Source organism: Miniopterus natalensis, chromosome 2 (assembly GCF_054644295.1).
Source record: "Miniopterus natalensis isolate mMinNat1 chromosome 2, mMinNat1.hap1, whole genome shotgun sequence".
Classification (NCBI taxonomy): domain Eukaryota; kingdom Metazoa; phylum Chordata; class Mammalia; order Chiroptera; family Miniopteridae; genus Miniopterus; species Miniopterus natalensis.
The window spans coordinates 156,203,252-156,220,015 of record NC_142082.1 but is presented as its reverse complement, the minus strand read 5'-3'; the positions used below and the strand labels follow the sequence as shown (position 1 = coordinate 156,220,015).

Below are 16,764 nucleotides of genomic sequence, written 5' to 3'. Positions count from 1 at the left end.
CTTTAGGCATACTAAGTACATGAGAACCACAGTGAAAATAAATTAAGTGAATTTAGGTATACATAATATTGAATGCAAGGCCCCCGTTCCTCTTCTACTTTTTAATGTTCAATAGGCAAATCCTCAGAATACTGGGAGATTCTTCTTGGGGAATCAGATCAGCCCAAGAGGAAAGATCTAAGATTGACATCAGAGGTTCCCCAATTAAGGGCCCACTAACATCGCCCTAAGTGAAGCTCAAAGTCTGTGTAAGCTGCAACCATGTATGCAGATCTTCTAAAACCCATTTTCTGGCCTTTTCTTCTTAGAGTAGGCAGAAAAGGTTTACCAGTCTTTGGAGGAAAGCTCAGAAGTGATGCAGCAACAGCAAGCAGAAAAAGAGCAACTTGGAGGAAAACAACAGAAAAATTGAAAGCTAACATTAATGAACTCAAAGGAAAAAGAAACTGGTCTGCTACATTGTATGCTTGTTATGTGAATTAGCTCATAAACTAGTAAAAAGGGGACTATACAAATTTTAACATGGAAGTAATGTTGGTTCCTATATGATTTATGAACTTCATCAAGAAATGAAAAACTCTTCACTTAGTTGCTATACTGCCAGCAGGAGTGTTTCAGGTATATTTTTTAAAAATTTAAAACAAGTGCTTACACTCAGGACTTCTTTCCCAGAGAGGTATACCTCATTTTATGCAACTATTGACTGGTGGCAGATTCAACCACCTACCTTGGCCACTAAGTGGCAGCCTTGTGGTTTAGATAGATCTCTACTTCCATGTGTACCTCAGTATCTCCCAACCCTACTCTTAGCATTTTAAGAAACTGTTCTGCTATATTGTATGCTTGATATAAAATAAACTACACTTATTTAAATTATAAATACAATTTGATAAATCTGACATACGCATACACCTATGAGGCCATCACCACAATCACGGTAAACATCCATCATCCCCAAAGAGTTCCTCCTGCCTCTTTTATCCCTTTCTAGTCTTCAGCCTCTGACTCTATTATTTTTGAGCGTTTTAAACATCTCTCTGAGTCTCCAACTAGGCTCAGAGAAATTCAAGTGATCCAAATTAGCTCCCCAGGTACCAATTTCTGTTTATTAGTTGTTTTAGTTGCATTGGATTTGAGTGGTCTGTCCCAAACCTAGTTCCCTCATAGGCCCTGTTATTTTTAATGTTTTTGCAAGATCAAAGGTTTTTCAGGAATACATACATCTACATATATGTCAAAGTACTTCCCACAAAATGCTTACTAACTTCAAAGGGGGAAGGAAAAGTAACTGTACAGTGAAGCATCCAAACACCACCTTAATCAAGTGATCAAAATTAACATCAGCTATAACGGAACAAAATGAAATTGTGTCCACCTCACAGGATGCAATGAAATGAACCATCCATCATGGTCTGTAATACTTTTGCCCAAATTACACAACCTGAATCTAGCCATGAGTTAACATCAAAATTAGACACATTCTACAAAGTAAATGGGCAATGTATAATCTTGATTGGATCCTTTTGCTATAAAATATGAAGAGCATCTTTAGGACAAGTGCCAGAACATGAAGGGGTTGTGGGTCAGACGGGAGTAATGGAGCAATGTTAATGTCGTGATGCTGATGTTTGGTTGTATTGTTCTGTATTGTCTATGAACAAATGTCCTTGTTCATAGACAATACACTCTAAAGCTGTGCCGTCCGGTGTGGTAGCAACTAAGTCATCGGTATCTATAAGCACTTAAAATGTAGCTGGGGTGACACACTAAAATAATTTAAATGTAAAAAATGTTATTAAGCCCAGCTGGTGTGGCTCAGTGGTTGAGCATCAATCTATGATCCAGGTGATAGAGGTTTTATTCCCAGTCAGGGCACATGCCTGGGGTTGTGGGCTTGCAGGAGGCAGCCAATCAATGACTCATCATTGATGTTTCTGTCTGTCTGCCTCCTTCTCTCTGAAATCAATAAAGATATATTTTTAAAATGTGATTAAAATGATTTCACATTTTATTTTTTAATATGGACTACTAGAAAATGTAAAATTATGTAGGTAGCTCATATTTCTATTGGATGGCTGTGCAAAGAATTCAGGCTGATCGGAGTGTTAGCAACTTCTTAAATCATTCAGGAAAAAAGATTAGTAGTATGTTGGTAACTTTTCTGCAAGGTTGAAATTATTTCAAAATAAAAATTGTTAATGAGGGACATAAAGTATAAAACCACTTTCATAGGTTATTGGGAATAAGGGATTACGGAATTTTAAAGGAGGTTGTGAATGACATTAACATTTACTTTGGGCTTGGCTCATGATGTTGTGAATTTTATGATTTAATCCCCACTCATAGGAATATTGGGAATTATTCCTATGTTTAGGATGTCATGGTGCATTTAAGGAGCTGTCTCCTTAGTAGCATTAACGAATTATACATGAAGTATAATCTGTCCTATTTGAGGTTGCCTGCACATGTAACCATTTATGGGTTATTCACTTGGCCTCTTCACCACCAATCTTATTGCCCATCTACCATTAATTGTGAGCTTGCAATGACTCATACAGCAAGTTTCTCCTACTCTTAGCCTTTCTTAGGATAGCACCCTTCTAGATTTGACCACACCTCTTCTCAACATTCTCCAAACAGATCTGGCCTTGCCTTGAGAGCAGAATAAATACAATCTTCCTTTTGACATGGAAATTGAGATTAAGTAACCTATACGACATTATACAGCTGACATTCAAATCGAGTTCTAATGCATCCTACTCTGGTGTTAAAAGTACAATCCATTTTCTCTCTCGTTATCCTATTTCCTTCATAGAACTTGTCACAATTCATAATTATCGTTTGCTTATGTCTCCCTCAGGAGATGTTAGTTCTGTGAGAGAAGGTATGTTATCTGACCAGTGTTCAATGTTCAGAGCTGTATCCCAGTGCCAGGAACATAAAGTGCTCAAAATACTAATTGGATTTAAAAAGTTAACATTTTCCCAACATGTAAAACTTTTTAACTACAAAACAGTTATTTGCAAAAATACTTTCCTTTTCTTTAGGTATGCTATGTCTAAAAGTGGATATTTTCCCTGATAAGTAAAAATGGCCAATTCTTTAAGAGGAGAAGTACTGAATCTTTATAAAAATGTAAGTAATTCTGTTGCCAACTTTATAAATGTTGTTATATGACATGGCTTGTTTAGAAATATATAATCTTTCTTTTTTAAGCTGCTGTACCTTGGACGGGACTATCCAAAAGGAGCAGACTATTTTAAAAGGCGTCTGAAGAATGTTTTCCTTAAAAACAAAGATGTGAAAGACCCAGAGAAGATCAGAGAACTTATTGGACGGGGCGAATTTGTAATGAAAGAGCTAGAAGCCTTATATTTCCTTAGGAAATACAGAGCTATGAAACAACGCTATTATTCAGATACCAAGGAAACTAACTGATCATTACTATAATTTGACTCAAAACCAGTGCCAGCTATTTATGTATAGCAAATATAAAAGTAATTCTAACTTAAAGTGGCAACATATACATCATGTAAAAAATACTTAAGCTGCCTTACGGAACTAAAACAGATTTCAACTTCTATTCATACTGCGAGCTTTATCAGCCACCTTTTATACACAATTTTATACTAAAATGGCAACTTAGCTACATAATGTTGCCAACTACAAATTATAAATTATTGAGCACCTAATTTCAGATGAAAAAATAATGTACTTAAAACAGTTTTAATAGGTTTTTGCCAATTATTATTAGCCCATTTCTCCATTTAACTGACAATGCCACTTAATTCACATGTAACTAGGCAAAATAATTTCTTGCACATTCTCTTAATTTTTGGAGTACCTTATTTTTTGACCCACTTGGTACAACAGCAAGGTTCACTACAAAACAAATAGCAAGCACCTGGTCGTGATTTTAGTGCAACTGTAGAAATAATAATATATATCAAGATTATTTCTGATCCTGAAATAGCCTACCAGTGATTGGGATTTCATACACACCTATTCAATATTTCCATTATTTTGCTGCTAGCTCCCTTTGGGCCTAAAACAAATCACCTGATGTGTATCAATTACCTTCTTTAATAAAAATAAATAATGTTATTTTTTTGTCATAAAGGCAGATCTGTTTTGCACCTACTCCTAAATGAGTTAACATGACAATGCACTTAAACCTAAGATGGTTTTAAGCTTAAGCAAACACTCAGACCTTTACATAATGTTCACAGCACTTTTCATAAATAAAGAATATTTCTAACTTGTAGCTGCAAAAAGAGATTTACTATTATCATGTCTGTGGCTTATAAACTATTCCGTATCAATTGTTGGGCAAATGTTTCAAATTTCTATCAAGAAATACACACTACCAGAGTCATCGTAACTATTTTTATTACATTACAATAATTAGGAGCAGTACAGTTCATGACAAAAATATTACAAATTTCAGATCACTTCACAGCACATACTCCTATAAACATTTAAAAGTTAATTTTAATTAAAAGAGTGGTCATTTTTAAATGTAATGTTTGATATGACCAACATTCCTAGGTCAGCGCAACCAAATGATGGAAAACAACTGGATCACACTGCATATGTCCCACAAAAAAAGCACGATGCACAAAATGTGCATGTTTCAGTTTACACTATACAAAAATAGTTAAAATACATTCCAGGTAAACATGTTACATTAAGAAATAGTACTAGTAAGAAATTGGCACTCAAAGGAAAAATGCAAAAGTATTTTCAACATGAAAACACAAGACAGTGGAACTGGAAACTTTTGGATAAAACATTACATAACCCATTTAACTCTATGGGGAGGGGTTACCCTCTAATTGACATCTCTGCAGGTAATAATTTTATTTTCCCTAAATTCATCTAAATTACCTAGCATCATCCCAAACAGGCACTTAAAACTATTAAACTAAAATAAGTATTAATCTAGTTATAACTATGTTTTAAGAACTGATGAGAATATATCTTTAGAAAGAAATAATTTTATTTTCCGAAGGAATTTGCAGCTACCAGTTGTATGCTGTTCAATTTATCAAAGCAGATTTCATGCTACCCAATATTAACAGAGAAATTATTAAATATAAATTCAGTTGTATAGTAGCTGATAGGTTTTTAAAAATCAGTAATATATAATTATCAAGAAAGTATTACTTTTTGACAAGTGTAAGTGATAGTTTATTGCCTACAAAAAACTGAATGTGTATATATTGTTTAGAAGAAAAAAAAAATCACTGGAATACAAATGAGATGAACTTGTGCAAACTGCAACTTAACATGCCTCTTAAGGTTTCTTTATATATTAGGACAAAATTGTGCAATAGTGGCAAAGGTTCTGATAACCTATTAAAGTTAGGTTCTAAATTCCTATGCAGTGTGACTCAGTTAAAATCGAGCCTCAAATGCCTAACTGGGAATATTCACTCGAAATTGACTACATACTTCTGATACACTCTTCCACAAACATGTGCATGTCTAAGACTATGTAATTTAGCATTTTCTTTCAACTTCAACAAGGATTTTTATCTTTAAGGCTGTGATAATGAGATAACATGTTACTTCTAGGATCATCTCTCTTCTTTTAAAATCTCTATGAAAACAAACCTTTCGTCAAATCATTCAAAATTCACATAATAAAGGATAATTACCACTGCATTAAAAAAAAAAGTCCAGCTACATCAAAAATTCAAGAGTCCTAAAAATCCCCTCACTCAATTATACACTTGCTATTCTTGAAGTATGGCCATTTCTTTCTGTAGGGTAGAAATAAGAGGAGGTTCTATATGTCTTACCACCCACCTAGATAATGTTCCATAAACCTGTAGTGTAGCATAGCATTTCAGAAATCCTACTGATTTTTATACAGAAATTTTCTGTGAATTAGTTTGGGCATCTGTTTAATCATACTGTGATAAATATAACTATTTTAGAATTCAATATTTAATTTTAAAAGTCTATTTTAATTACTTACACAAATAGAACCACCAGAATATTACACACTTGGAAATTTTAATATTATGTCATACAACTTAATGTATATTATAATTGTCCCAATAGAACCACACAATTATGCCAAATTTTTTAAAAAATCAAGTTTACTCCTTTAAAACAATGAAGTAAAAGTGATTTATATAAAGTAGCTTGATTAAACAGTTAAATTGGAATCAGAGCAAAATAATTACTCCAGAAATGGAAGAAACCTTAAGAGACCAACTCCCTTCTCTACAAAACTGGGTCATGTGCCAAATGCCTCACAAAGATACTACAGAACACTCTAGAATATAAACACTATTTTAGCATACAGATTATATCCCTTTTACCATAATATCCTCAGTGCCTGGCATAATGCCTGACATTTAGGAGGCACTCAAATATGCTGAATAAATGAACCATGCTAAAAAACTTTATGAATTAAATTTTAAAGTATTTTTTATTGTAAGATTTTAGTTATTAAAACAAAGCAATGTGTAACTGTTACCAGGGCTAGTCCTAATTATAGATTATCTAAGGAATTCTTTCAGCAGTCCTAATTACAGATTATCTAAGGAATTCTTTCAGCACTACCTTTTATTAAATCATTCTTCCACTGGATAGGGTTCCGTCTACTCATAGCAGGTATGAAAATCGCTACGTAGTCACTAATGGACCAGACAGCAAACATGATATTCAAAGGATCAAGGTTAAATTGCTACAGCCACCACCTCAAAATTAGCCATTAGGTCGAATCCCACCGTAGTATCTCAGATTATGTTGAGCTTGGGGGAAATAAGACATAGGGCATTCGAATGTGACCTGATGGGAAACCTTCAAAGCGATACCCAAAGCAGCAATAAATTTTGAGGTTAAGGGAATTAGACATATTAAAGAAAAAGCATCAAGTCATGGGTCACATAGAAAGGTAGGCAGGCAAGATGACACTAATATGGGAGAAGGGTCTTGAATTTGGAGAAAGGATATTCAAAAATAAATTTCACCTCTTGCACAATTTTGCCTAAGACCGGCACTGAAGATGTTAGCACAGGTAATAAGTTACAGATTATGCTGAGAATGGTAAATAGGTATATTTTAATGTAAACTGAATGTAAATCACATAATTGTAATGCTAGCTATAGCCTTGAGATGACTTAACATGAAGAAATGGATAAGTGATTTGCCTAAAATCGAAGTTGTAAAAGACACCAAAAATCTAAGTTACCTTCCTCCTAGTCCAGTGATATTTTCACCTCAATGTACCATCTCACTTTAAATATCTTAAAATAAGAAACATTTTAAATGCATTGAATCATTTTGTTGATTTATCTATTTTAAAGCATTATTCTTAAAAATGGACCAGACTTGTAAAGTATTTATGAAATGTTACTTTAACAGTGTTAAGAGAACTAGCCATATTAGAGACTTTGAAACTTTTTCCCTTCACTATTTAAAAAAATTAAAGCTTTGCCCTATCCCAATTCTCATTTAAAATATATTTTTTAAGTTCTGTTGTTGTTCTTTTTTTTTAAAGTTATGTTCCTGATTTGTCAACAGAACCACCACACAGTGAGAATGTATCTTGCTGAGCTAGCCAAATCTCTCCTACTTCCCATTTTTAACCAACCAATGCTTGACAACACGGGAAGGCCATAGGGATGCACTCCATACTGTGAAACTCAGTGAAGCTCAGGGCTTCTTCACACAGGGCCTGGCCTTCAACTTGTTCTCTTTAACACCTACTAAGCTAACTGACTCAAATAATCTTTAATATCACTACCAGAATTAAAACTTTATTCAAAGACGGAAGTTCAAGAAAAGGTTTAAAGTTATGCTAGGAAAGAGCAATCTGACACAGGGAGACTATAGTTAATTCCTATGAGAATCTTTATACATGTTAAAATTTTTTTCAATTATTACAAAAATTTAGTAGCATGTAAATATAGCCCCCAAATGGTTGCTATAATCCTTATTACATACTGGGTCTGCATTAACAGGAAAAGCTATTAAGAGTATTATAGGAATATCTAATATGGAAAGTAAATGGCGTTTTAATATTTTCCATTGACTTGTCTTTTTTTCCATTTTTTTCCTTTTATAGAAAAAATATAATATTTGGGGAACATGACTATGACAAATAGCAGTGGAAAGAGGAAAAAAGTCTTTGTGAACAGTGTACATTTACATTCATTAAGGGTGACTGAAACTAGAGGACATGATGTCGGCAAGATGAATCTACAGGAAGCTCAGAAATTCGTGTTCCCTCAATGTTTTGGTAAAACCAATCATGAAATCTCAACTGAAGTTATAATTAGTAATTAATCCATGTGTGTGATTAGATAAAACACAGAATAAGGAGGATTCAAAAGCTTCATTAATTTGTTTCACACCAAAGTTCACAATTGGTAAGAAAAATAGGAAGTAATCAACTGCATGCACCAAAAACCCCAAGAAAGAAATCTCAGGTATTTAGTTTCTTTTTCACAGGCATTGCTAGTTTCAAAAACAAAAATTCAGGGAATACTGGCACTTAGAGGGGAAAAAGTTTCCACTGTCATTTTAAAATAAGCATTCAAGATAAAAGCTAATAGTCTGGATGGAGCAGGGGAAAAAAATTAGGTAATGGCTAAAGTAAAACAAATGCTAATAATTTAGTGTAATGTACAAAAATTACCACTTTTACTTAAGTATACCTTAAGAAAAAAGTACAAATTGTATTTACATAATTATACACTTTGTCTTTGACTTCTTTTTCTTCTTTTTACCATCTTTGCTCATCTTTTCTTTATGTTTTCGAATTTCTCGAACTAATGTATAGAAGGCATCGTCAACACCCTGAAATATAAAACAAGTATTAAAATGTGAATATATACGATGATTTAAATTGCATAAGTAACAGGAAAGATATATCACTAATGGAAATATTAATACTGAGAAAGAATAAGGACACTTCACATTTCTCTATAGGAAACTGAATATCAGACATTTAAGATTCTTTAATGTCTTCTTCATGGATATTTTGTCAACGTTATAAACAGGAACACTGATTTTAAGAAAAGGAAATGAAAAGCAATGGCGCAGAATCTTACAGAAGCTTCACAAATGACTTTTTCCCTGAACTTAATTTGCTACTAATTTTTACATATTGGCACACCTTGGTAACCAAAATCCAAATGTGTGTATATATGTGATTATGTATTTATACTTAATTATCCCTGAGTCTCTACACATGAATATTAAGCCATGTAAATAAATATACCATTTTCATAAAAATTCACAGAAACAATATTTGAGCTCTGGTTCAATACTTATTTAAATCTATTAGATTTAGACAGTTACCAAGAAGTGAACAGTATTTGAATATACTTCCAGTTTTCAAATATTATATACCATATTAAGGCATTAAGTTTCAATTGTACTTAATCATATAAAGTGACCCAATACAAGACACTACTTTGAAAACATAATACTCTGATTTATGGAAAAGGGGGCTAAATCATTTAAATAGTGGTGTAAGTTACCAATTTATAGAAGATTCTATTTTACTTATTGTTTTAGTTTCTGTTTGGTACATTAAGTATTCAAAAATTTGCTATATAAAGACAAATGGTATACCTTTAAAGAAATATCCATTTCGTCATTTTAGCCGACATCTATTTGTGATCAAAGCAATGTATCTAAATCAGTAATGGTTGAAAGTGATTTTAAGTCAGTTATTTTCAACCTAATAATTCATAATGTGAAAAGTGGAACTCTGAATATGGTAGCAGGACAGATTTTAACTGCAATACTAAAATTATACAAGATCAATACAGTCAGTTCTTCTCATGTCCCCATTAAATTACATATAAAAGCAAAATTTAAAAAATTAAAGAAAAATATTATCTTCTATATATTTTAAAATCTATTCAACTGAGTAGTAACTACTTTTAAAAGCCTGTTAAGAGGAGATACAAGATGACAGCAGATTGAGTGGAAGCTACACTGACACTCTCCCAGGACCAAACTGGAATTACAACTAAAATATCAGAAAACCACCCTGGATGATCAACTGCAACTGAAGACCAGCTGGAGAGCACCATCGTAGCCAAGGACAAAAAGTGGAGACCACATAGACTGGTAGGAAGTGTGGAGGCATGAGAGGGCTGGCTGGGCTCCCACAGGCAGCAGCTGAAGGTCCAGAGGGATAGCTCAGCTGTTGGGGGGTTCCCACTGAGCACTCTGGGGTCTAAACCCCAAGCTGGGCTCCCCAGCCCAGAGCACCAGAACTGAGAAAGGGGCCCATATAATACCTGGCTGTGAAAAGCAGCAGGGTTTCTGTCTGCCAGGAAGAGATGGCTGGAAATACAGGCACGTTCTTAAAGGGCCAATACACAAAGTTTTTTGTGCAGCCATTCACCCTGGGCTCCAGCAGAGGGAAGGCAGAGTGGATTAGAGCAGTGTGAGGAGAATCCAGGGGGGCTGGCTGAGGGAATAGATATCAGAGGGCACCCATCTGGACCCTGGTGCTGAGTCATTACCCCACATAGCAGAAGACATCTTAGGCAGACATTTATCTTCCAAGCAGCTTTTCCCTGGAGGGGAAGCAATTGCCCTACCCTACTGGAAAACCACTGGCCCCGCCCTGTGAAGTTTCTACAGCCTGAGGCTCCTTAAAAGACTGAATAACAATCAACCTCTGGGTGCTTTGAGTCTTTGCCTGATTTGATTCTAGACCCAAGGCTTGGAAAAGCAGACCTTGGTGCACATCCTGATCCTGTCCAAATACACCCAGCCGCAGCAGCAGAACTGAGAAGCTGTGGAGTGTGGAAAACTTCAAACAGGGTACTCAAGGCCAGTCACAAACAGCATCTGACATTGGCCTGCACCAGAGACCCTCCAAAAGACTGGGAGTCCTAGCAGATCTACCTAATACATAGAAACAAATCCAAACAGGCAGTCAAAACGGGGAAACAAAAAAAACAAGCTCCAAATGAAAGAACAAAAGAATCCTCCAGAAGAAGAGCTAAATGAAATGGAGATAAGCAATCTATCAGATGTAGAGTTCAGAATACTGATCATGATGCTCAACAGCATGAAAAAAGATACAGAAACTATGAAGGAAATTAAGAATGACATAGTAGAAATGAAAATAAAACAACTTTGGAAGTAATGAACAGCAGATTAGGGAAGCTGAGGATCGGATCAGCAAATTAGAAGACAGGCTAGAAAAAAATCACTCAATCACAGAACCTGAAAGAAAAAACAACTGAAAAACAAAAGAACAATCTAATGGAGCTGTGGGACAATATGAAACGTAACAATATTCACATTACAGGAATACCAGAAGAGGTTGAAAGTAAGCAAGGGATAGAGAACCTGTTTGAAGAAATAATGGCAGAAAACTTCCCTAACCTGGTCAAGGAAAAAGTCACACAAGTTCAGGAGGCACAGAGAGTCCCAAGCAAAAAGAACCCAAAGAGGCCCACGCTCAGACACATCATAATTAAAATGCCAAAAATTCAAGACAAAGAGAGAATCTTAAAGGCAGCAAGAGAAAAGCAAGCTGTTACCTACAAAGGAGCTCCCATAAGGCTGTCAGCTGATTTTTCATCAGAAACTCTACAGGTCGGAAGGGAATGCATGAAGTATTCAAGGTAATGCAAAACAAGGATCTGAAACCAAGAATACTCTATCCAGCAAGGCTATCATTCAAATTAGATGGTGAAACAAAGCTTTCCAGACCAAAAAAAAAGGCTAAAGGAGTTTATTACCGCCAAACCAGCATTGCAGGAAATGTTAAAGAGACTACTATAATAAGAAGCTGAAATAGAGGGAACGAGAAACATAGGCATAAAGAAATAAAATGGCAACAGTTAAGTACCTATCCATAATAACCTTAAATATAAATGAATTAAATGTCACAACCAAAAGACATAGGGTAGCTGAATGGATAAGAAAACAAGACCCAATGCATAACTGGCGGACAGAGACAATGGTGTGGTGAAGGCCTGGGGGGCAGGGGGATGGTGGGTGCGGGGTGGAGGGGATCAATGGGGAAACAAAGGGGGAGATATGTAATACTTTCAACAATAAAGATAAATTAAAAAGAAAAAAAGAACAAAAACAAACCCAAATATACGCTGTCTACAAGAGACCCACCTCAGAACAAAAGACTCACACAGGCGGGGGTTGGGGGGGGACTTCTGGAGGACTTTAAAGGAAAGATCAACAGCAATACAGTCATAGTAGGGGACTTTTAACACCCCACTGACTTTACTGGATAGATCTTCCAGACAAAAAAATCAACAAGGAAACAGTGACTCTAAATGACACACTAGATCAGATGGATTTAACTGACATTTATAGAACATTCCACTCCAAAGCTGCAGAACAGGCATTCTCCTCAAGTGCACATGGGACATTCTCAAAGGCAGACCATATGTCAGTACACAAAATAAGTCTCCACAAGTTCAAGAAGACTGAAATCATATCAAGCATCTTCTTGGATATTTACACAATGGAATACTATGCAGCTGTAAAAACAAAGGATTCCTTACCCTTTGAGACAGCATGGAGGGACCTGGAGAGTATTATGCTAAGGGAAATAAGCCAGCCAGAGAAAGATGTGTCACATGATCTTACCCATATGTGGACTCTAATGAACAAAATAAACCAATGAATAAAATAAACCGATGAACAAAATAGATCCAAAGACACAGAATCATGGAACAGACTGATGAATCTGAGAGGGAAGGCGAATCTGACAGGGAAGGAGTGGGTGGGGAGAAATTAACATAAGATTTTATATGCATATATGTATGACCCATGGACACAGACGACAGTGGGGTGAAGCCGTGGGGGGAGGGGTACAAGGTAGAGAGGATCAATGGGGGAAACACAGGGACATCTGTAATACTTTCAACAATAAAGGTAAATTTTTAAAAATATAAAAGAATTAAAATTAAATAAAAAGCCTGTTAACATAACAGGCTTTTAAACCTAAACGCTAGAGGGAATCTTAGGAACCAATACTCAACAAATAAAGTTGTATAAATCAAGTTAGCTTAAGAACAATGAACACTGGATTTTTACTCATTTTAACCACCTCTGTTGATATTCATATGCACATTTGTTAAGTTATCTTGAAAATAATTTAAAATTTAAGTGATATGATTTCTCCTTTATTGTATTACTAAAATCTTCCAAAATAAATATTTCAAAATAATAGCAAAACTAAATCAGAGCATTTTCAAGTTTCATTTATCTAATTTTTACAACAGATCTAAAATTCAGAGGAATATTACCAACATTTTTTAAGTGAACACAGAATAGTAATAAGAGGCTTGCTCACATTTAAACAAATAGTAAGATAAAAACCAGCATTATTGATATGAATACTAGTGAATAAAAAAGTTCCCCAATGAAGTCCCCAAGCTGCACTCATTGAGTGCTCCCCACTTTCTGAAATCATTACTGATACAGCATATGCTTTTGTTTCACCCAAAGCAGTGAGGAAAAGTGGTAAGACATAATTTATCAGCAATACAATCAAGGCTTAATATATATAAACCTTCATGCTAATCTTCTTAACAAATAAAAAGCAAAAAACTTACAATGATATAATAAAGAATAATTTTATAGCTCAACAACCCTTGGCTAATTTATAATCATAAACCTTTAGAATGGAATACTTAGAAGAGTCTCTAATCCACCTCACTTAACCTTCACAAACTCTCTTCGATCACATATCCATACATAGTCTACTCCATTTCAACTTTTATAATGAAGAAAAATGTCAATGAAGAAAAACAGTGCAGCAAATGAAATGAAAAACCACAAGATGGATATAAAGAAGAACAGATTCTAAGCAGGTAACAAGTATTTAGGAGACAACAAAAATCGAATCTGTTAACATTACCTGCTAAGATTCTGACAAGTATTTTAGGTTCACATTGCACTGAACTCTCCTTTCTACACAATCTTACTAAAATTAAATAATTTCAATGATTAGAGAAATATTACAATTAAAACAGCAGTAAATGCCTTTTTTTCACATGTGAACTAGTCATTCTCATACACACATATATGACAAAAGTAGTATCCCAGTAATTATTTTGTTTAAACTTATTCAATTTAGGACTAAGAAAAACTAATTTGTACCTATTTATCACTGTCAAGTTAATTTTGTAAAAATATTCTTACTTAAAATGTTAAGTATTACCAAGTACACTTTTTTCTTTATATAAATGCTATCCATGTCAACTGAAAAGAGAAGAATTCAGTTCATCATGCCCAACAATTATCTGACATTCCCATTCACACTAGTCACTGAAAACAGTTTGCACAAATGAGAAATTTTAGAAAAGTATATTTTTCCATCTTTGTTTAAATAAAAATGAAAGCATAAAACTTTATTCTAAATAGTTCCGCTTTAAAAATCACCTAATAGTAAGATAATAGGAGGAAAAAATAAAATTAATTAAAATTAAAAATTAATCACTTAAATCTGCTCATGGCTACTGTAATTTAAGAAGTTTGTTTTTTCAATGCATTGCAATGTTCAATTTTACCACACCTTCTAAATTAATATATTGCTTTAGATAATGATACTAAAAAAATATCAAGAGTTCATAAATCTCAATAAAAATTAATGCCAGTCATGCTTTGTTTCTTCTTCTGAGTTTAGATTAGTACCAGACCACGCAATATCTTTTGGGACGGAACCTACTATTCAGATGTACATTTCATAATTTTGGGAGCTCCATTATTTCTGATCATAAAATCATATAATAAAGACTACCTACCTTAGTTTAATCAGCACAATAAATGTATCCTACAATTTTATTTCATGTTCTCACAGAACATTATATATTACAAACAATATACATTAAACTCTAAAGCTTTGGCATAAAATTTATGGCATCTGTTAAATGAAATGTTTTCCGAGCAAAACCAAATATAATATGGGTTAAGGAAGGAAACTGAAAATTCCCATGCAATAAAATCCAAAGGAGCAGCTATTAAGTACCAAGAACCTCATTAGGCCATGATCATACAAAAATATGTGATTCTGGCTCTCTAAGATTCTACTGTACAGGAATCAAATATAAAAGGTTATTTCAATGTATCAAGAAGGTCATATATTCATTCTAAGGGTTTAAAGAAAGAGTCTTAGACAATAGGAGATTACAGAATCATAAAAGAGTGTTAGCTAATTAATGAGACTAGGGGATAAGAATACTAGTATTCCAAACAAAGGCAGCAGCCAAGACTCAAGGGAAGGTAAGAAAATAATACATGGTGTTCATTTGCGTAAGGACCAAAAAATTTCCAAGGAGTTTTCAGAGATAAGGCCAAAGGCTGGAGGGGTAGGAAGGTGTTAAGAACCATAAATAACATGATGTGAAATTGGAGGTTTGATTCCATAGTTAATAGGAAGCCGGTGACCGGATTTTAAGAGAGCAATATTTAAGTACGGATCTCGGTTATACTGTGAATGAAGACAACAGGTAAGCCAAATCAGAGGTTATAACAGTCCCAGCAAAAAACAAAAGGGGCCTGAACTAATGAAGTGGTAAAAATTAGAACATTATAAAAATCTGCAGTTGTCTCCAAATGGGGGTGAAAAAGAAGGATGTCGGAGTCACCAGAAGACTCCCAGGGTTTCTAACTTGAGTAGAAAGTGATGTTGATGCCACTGAGTTAGAACTGTTAACAGTGGCCCTTTTCTACCTTCTGGACCATTCAACCTTAAGTGGTTTCTTCTATTTTTTCTTTCTAGACCCTGTGACAAATGTAGAGTGGTCTAGAGCCATCAAAGCTGCCTCAGTTATAACTAATACCCATTAGATTAAAAATTAAAATATACTAACTGTGGAAACAAACTATGTTTCTTATTTTTAAGACACTTTTTTTTTTATTTTAAAGTCTTCTGGGAATTTTTTTTTTTAATTTATTTTTTTACCTCTTACTCTTTCACCTTTTTCATCCATCCCTCCACCCTCCTCCCCTCTGTGGTTTCTTTTAATATTTCAAATTTAAAGCCCATACCTAGGTAGGTCTAAAGTGGTTGCTACTTGTTACCTTTGAAAGATCTGCTTTCTGCCAAAATTAATATGCTGAACTTACCAGATTTTACATTATAATGCATTTTTTAATTTTCACACAGCCAGGAGTCTTTTCTTCTTTGCTGATTTTTTTCAATCTGTATTGTCGGATCTCTCTCACCAATGTATAAAAAGCATCCTCCACTCTCTGCATTGTAAAACACAACTTCTTTAAAGTCTGTTTCATTGGTAATAGTAATTTATTGGGACAGCCATGTGCAAGAAGTTTGAAATTATGAGCTTTACTTGAGAATTTCTTTTTAAAACAGACATCAGATTGCTTGAATAAAACTGGGGATGCAGTTTTAAAATATGGCTTGAATCCTGGTTTGTTCTTTAAAGTCAGTTTTGTTTTGTAATGGAATTAGAATTTATTTTTAAAAATTTACATTAGCAATTAGAGGAGATTCTAAAAACCTTAAGTACAGGTATTAGTGCAATCATTTTAGTTTGCTAGTCACAGAATTAATCAAAACCTAAAGTTAGATTTAAATTATTTCTTTGACTTAGGGAAAACAAATGATTTATATAGCACTGACCCCCAACACTCCCACTCAAATCCTGTGTGGGGAGTGAGGAGGAAAGTGGTTCAAAAAAGAATTTTAACCTTTGTTTTTTAAAAAAACAAAACCCCTGCACACACACACCTCAAAATTAAGTCAAGGGACTGGAATCTTGAGTTCTATCTTCAATT

The 16,764-nt window shown here is 34.3% G+C and overlaps 2 protein-coding genes across 2 annotated transcripts in view; one reads left to right on the top strand and one right to left on the bottom strand.

Moving 5' to 3' along the window:
• Positions 1 to 2,353: 2,353 nt before the first annotated feature.
• Positions 2,354 to 4,119, top strand: ETFRF1 (electron transfer flavoprotein regulatory factor 1). The gene is made up of 2 exons (XM_016197385.2): positions 2,354 to 3,135; positions 3,217 to 4,119. Exons 1-2 carry the CDS (start codon positions 3,091 to 3,093, stop codon positions 3,436 to 3,438), a joined length of 267 nt encoding a protein of 88 aa, XP_016052871.1. The 5' UTR covers positions 2,354 to 3,090; the 3' UTR covers positions 3,439 to 4,119.
• A 253-nt stretch (positions 4,120 to 4,372) lies between these two features.
• The window catches only part of KRAS (KRas proto-oncogene, GTPase), a 41,595-nt gene continuing 29,203 nt past the window's right edge, over positions 4,373 to 16,764 (bottom strand). The window contains exon 5 of the mRNA XM_087814753.1: positions 4,373 to 8,817. Within this exon, the coding sequence (XP_087670879.1) occupies positions 8,701 to 8,817 (117 nt within the window). The 3' untranslated portion in view covers positions 4,373 to 8,700. The remainder of the gene's footprint in view (positions 8,818 to 16,764) is intronic.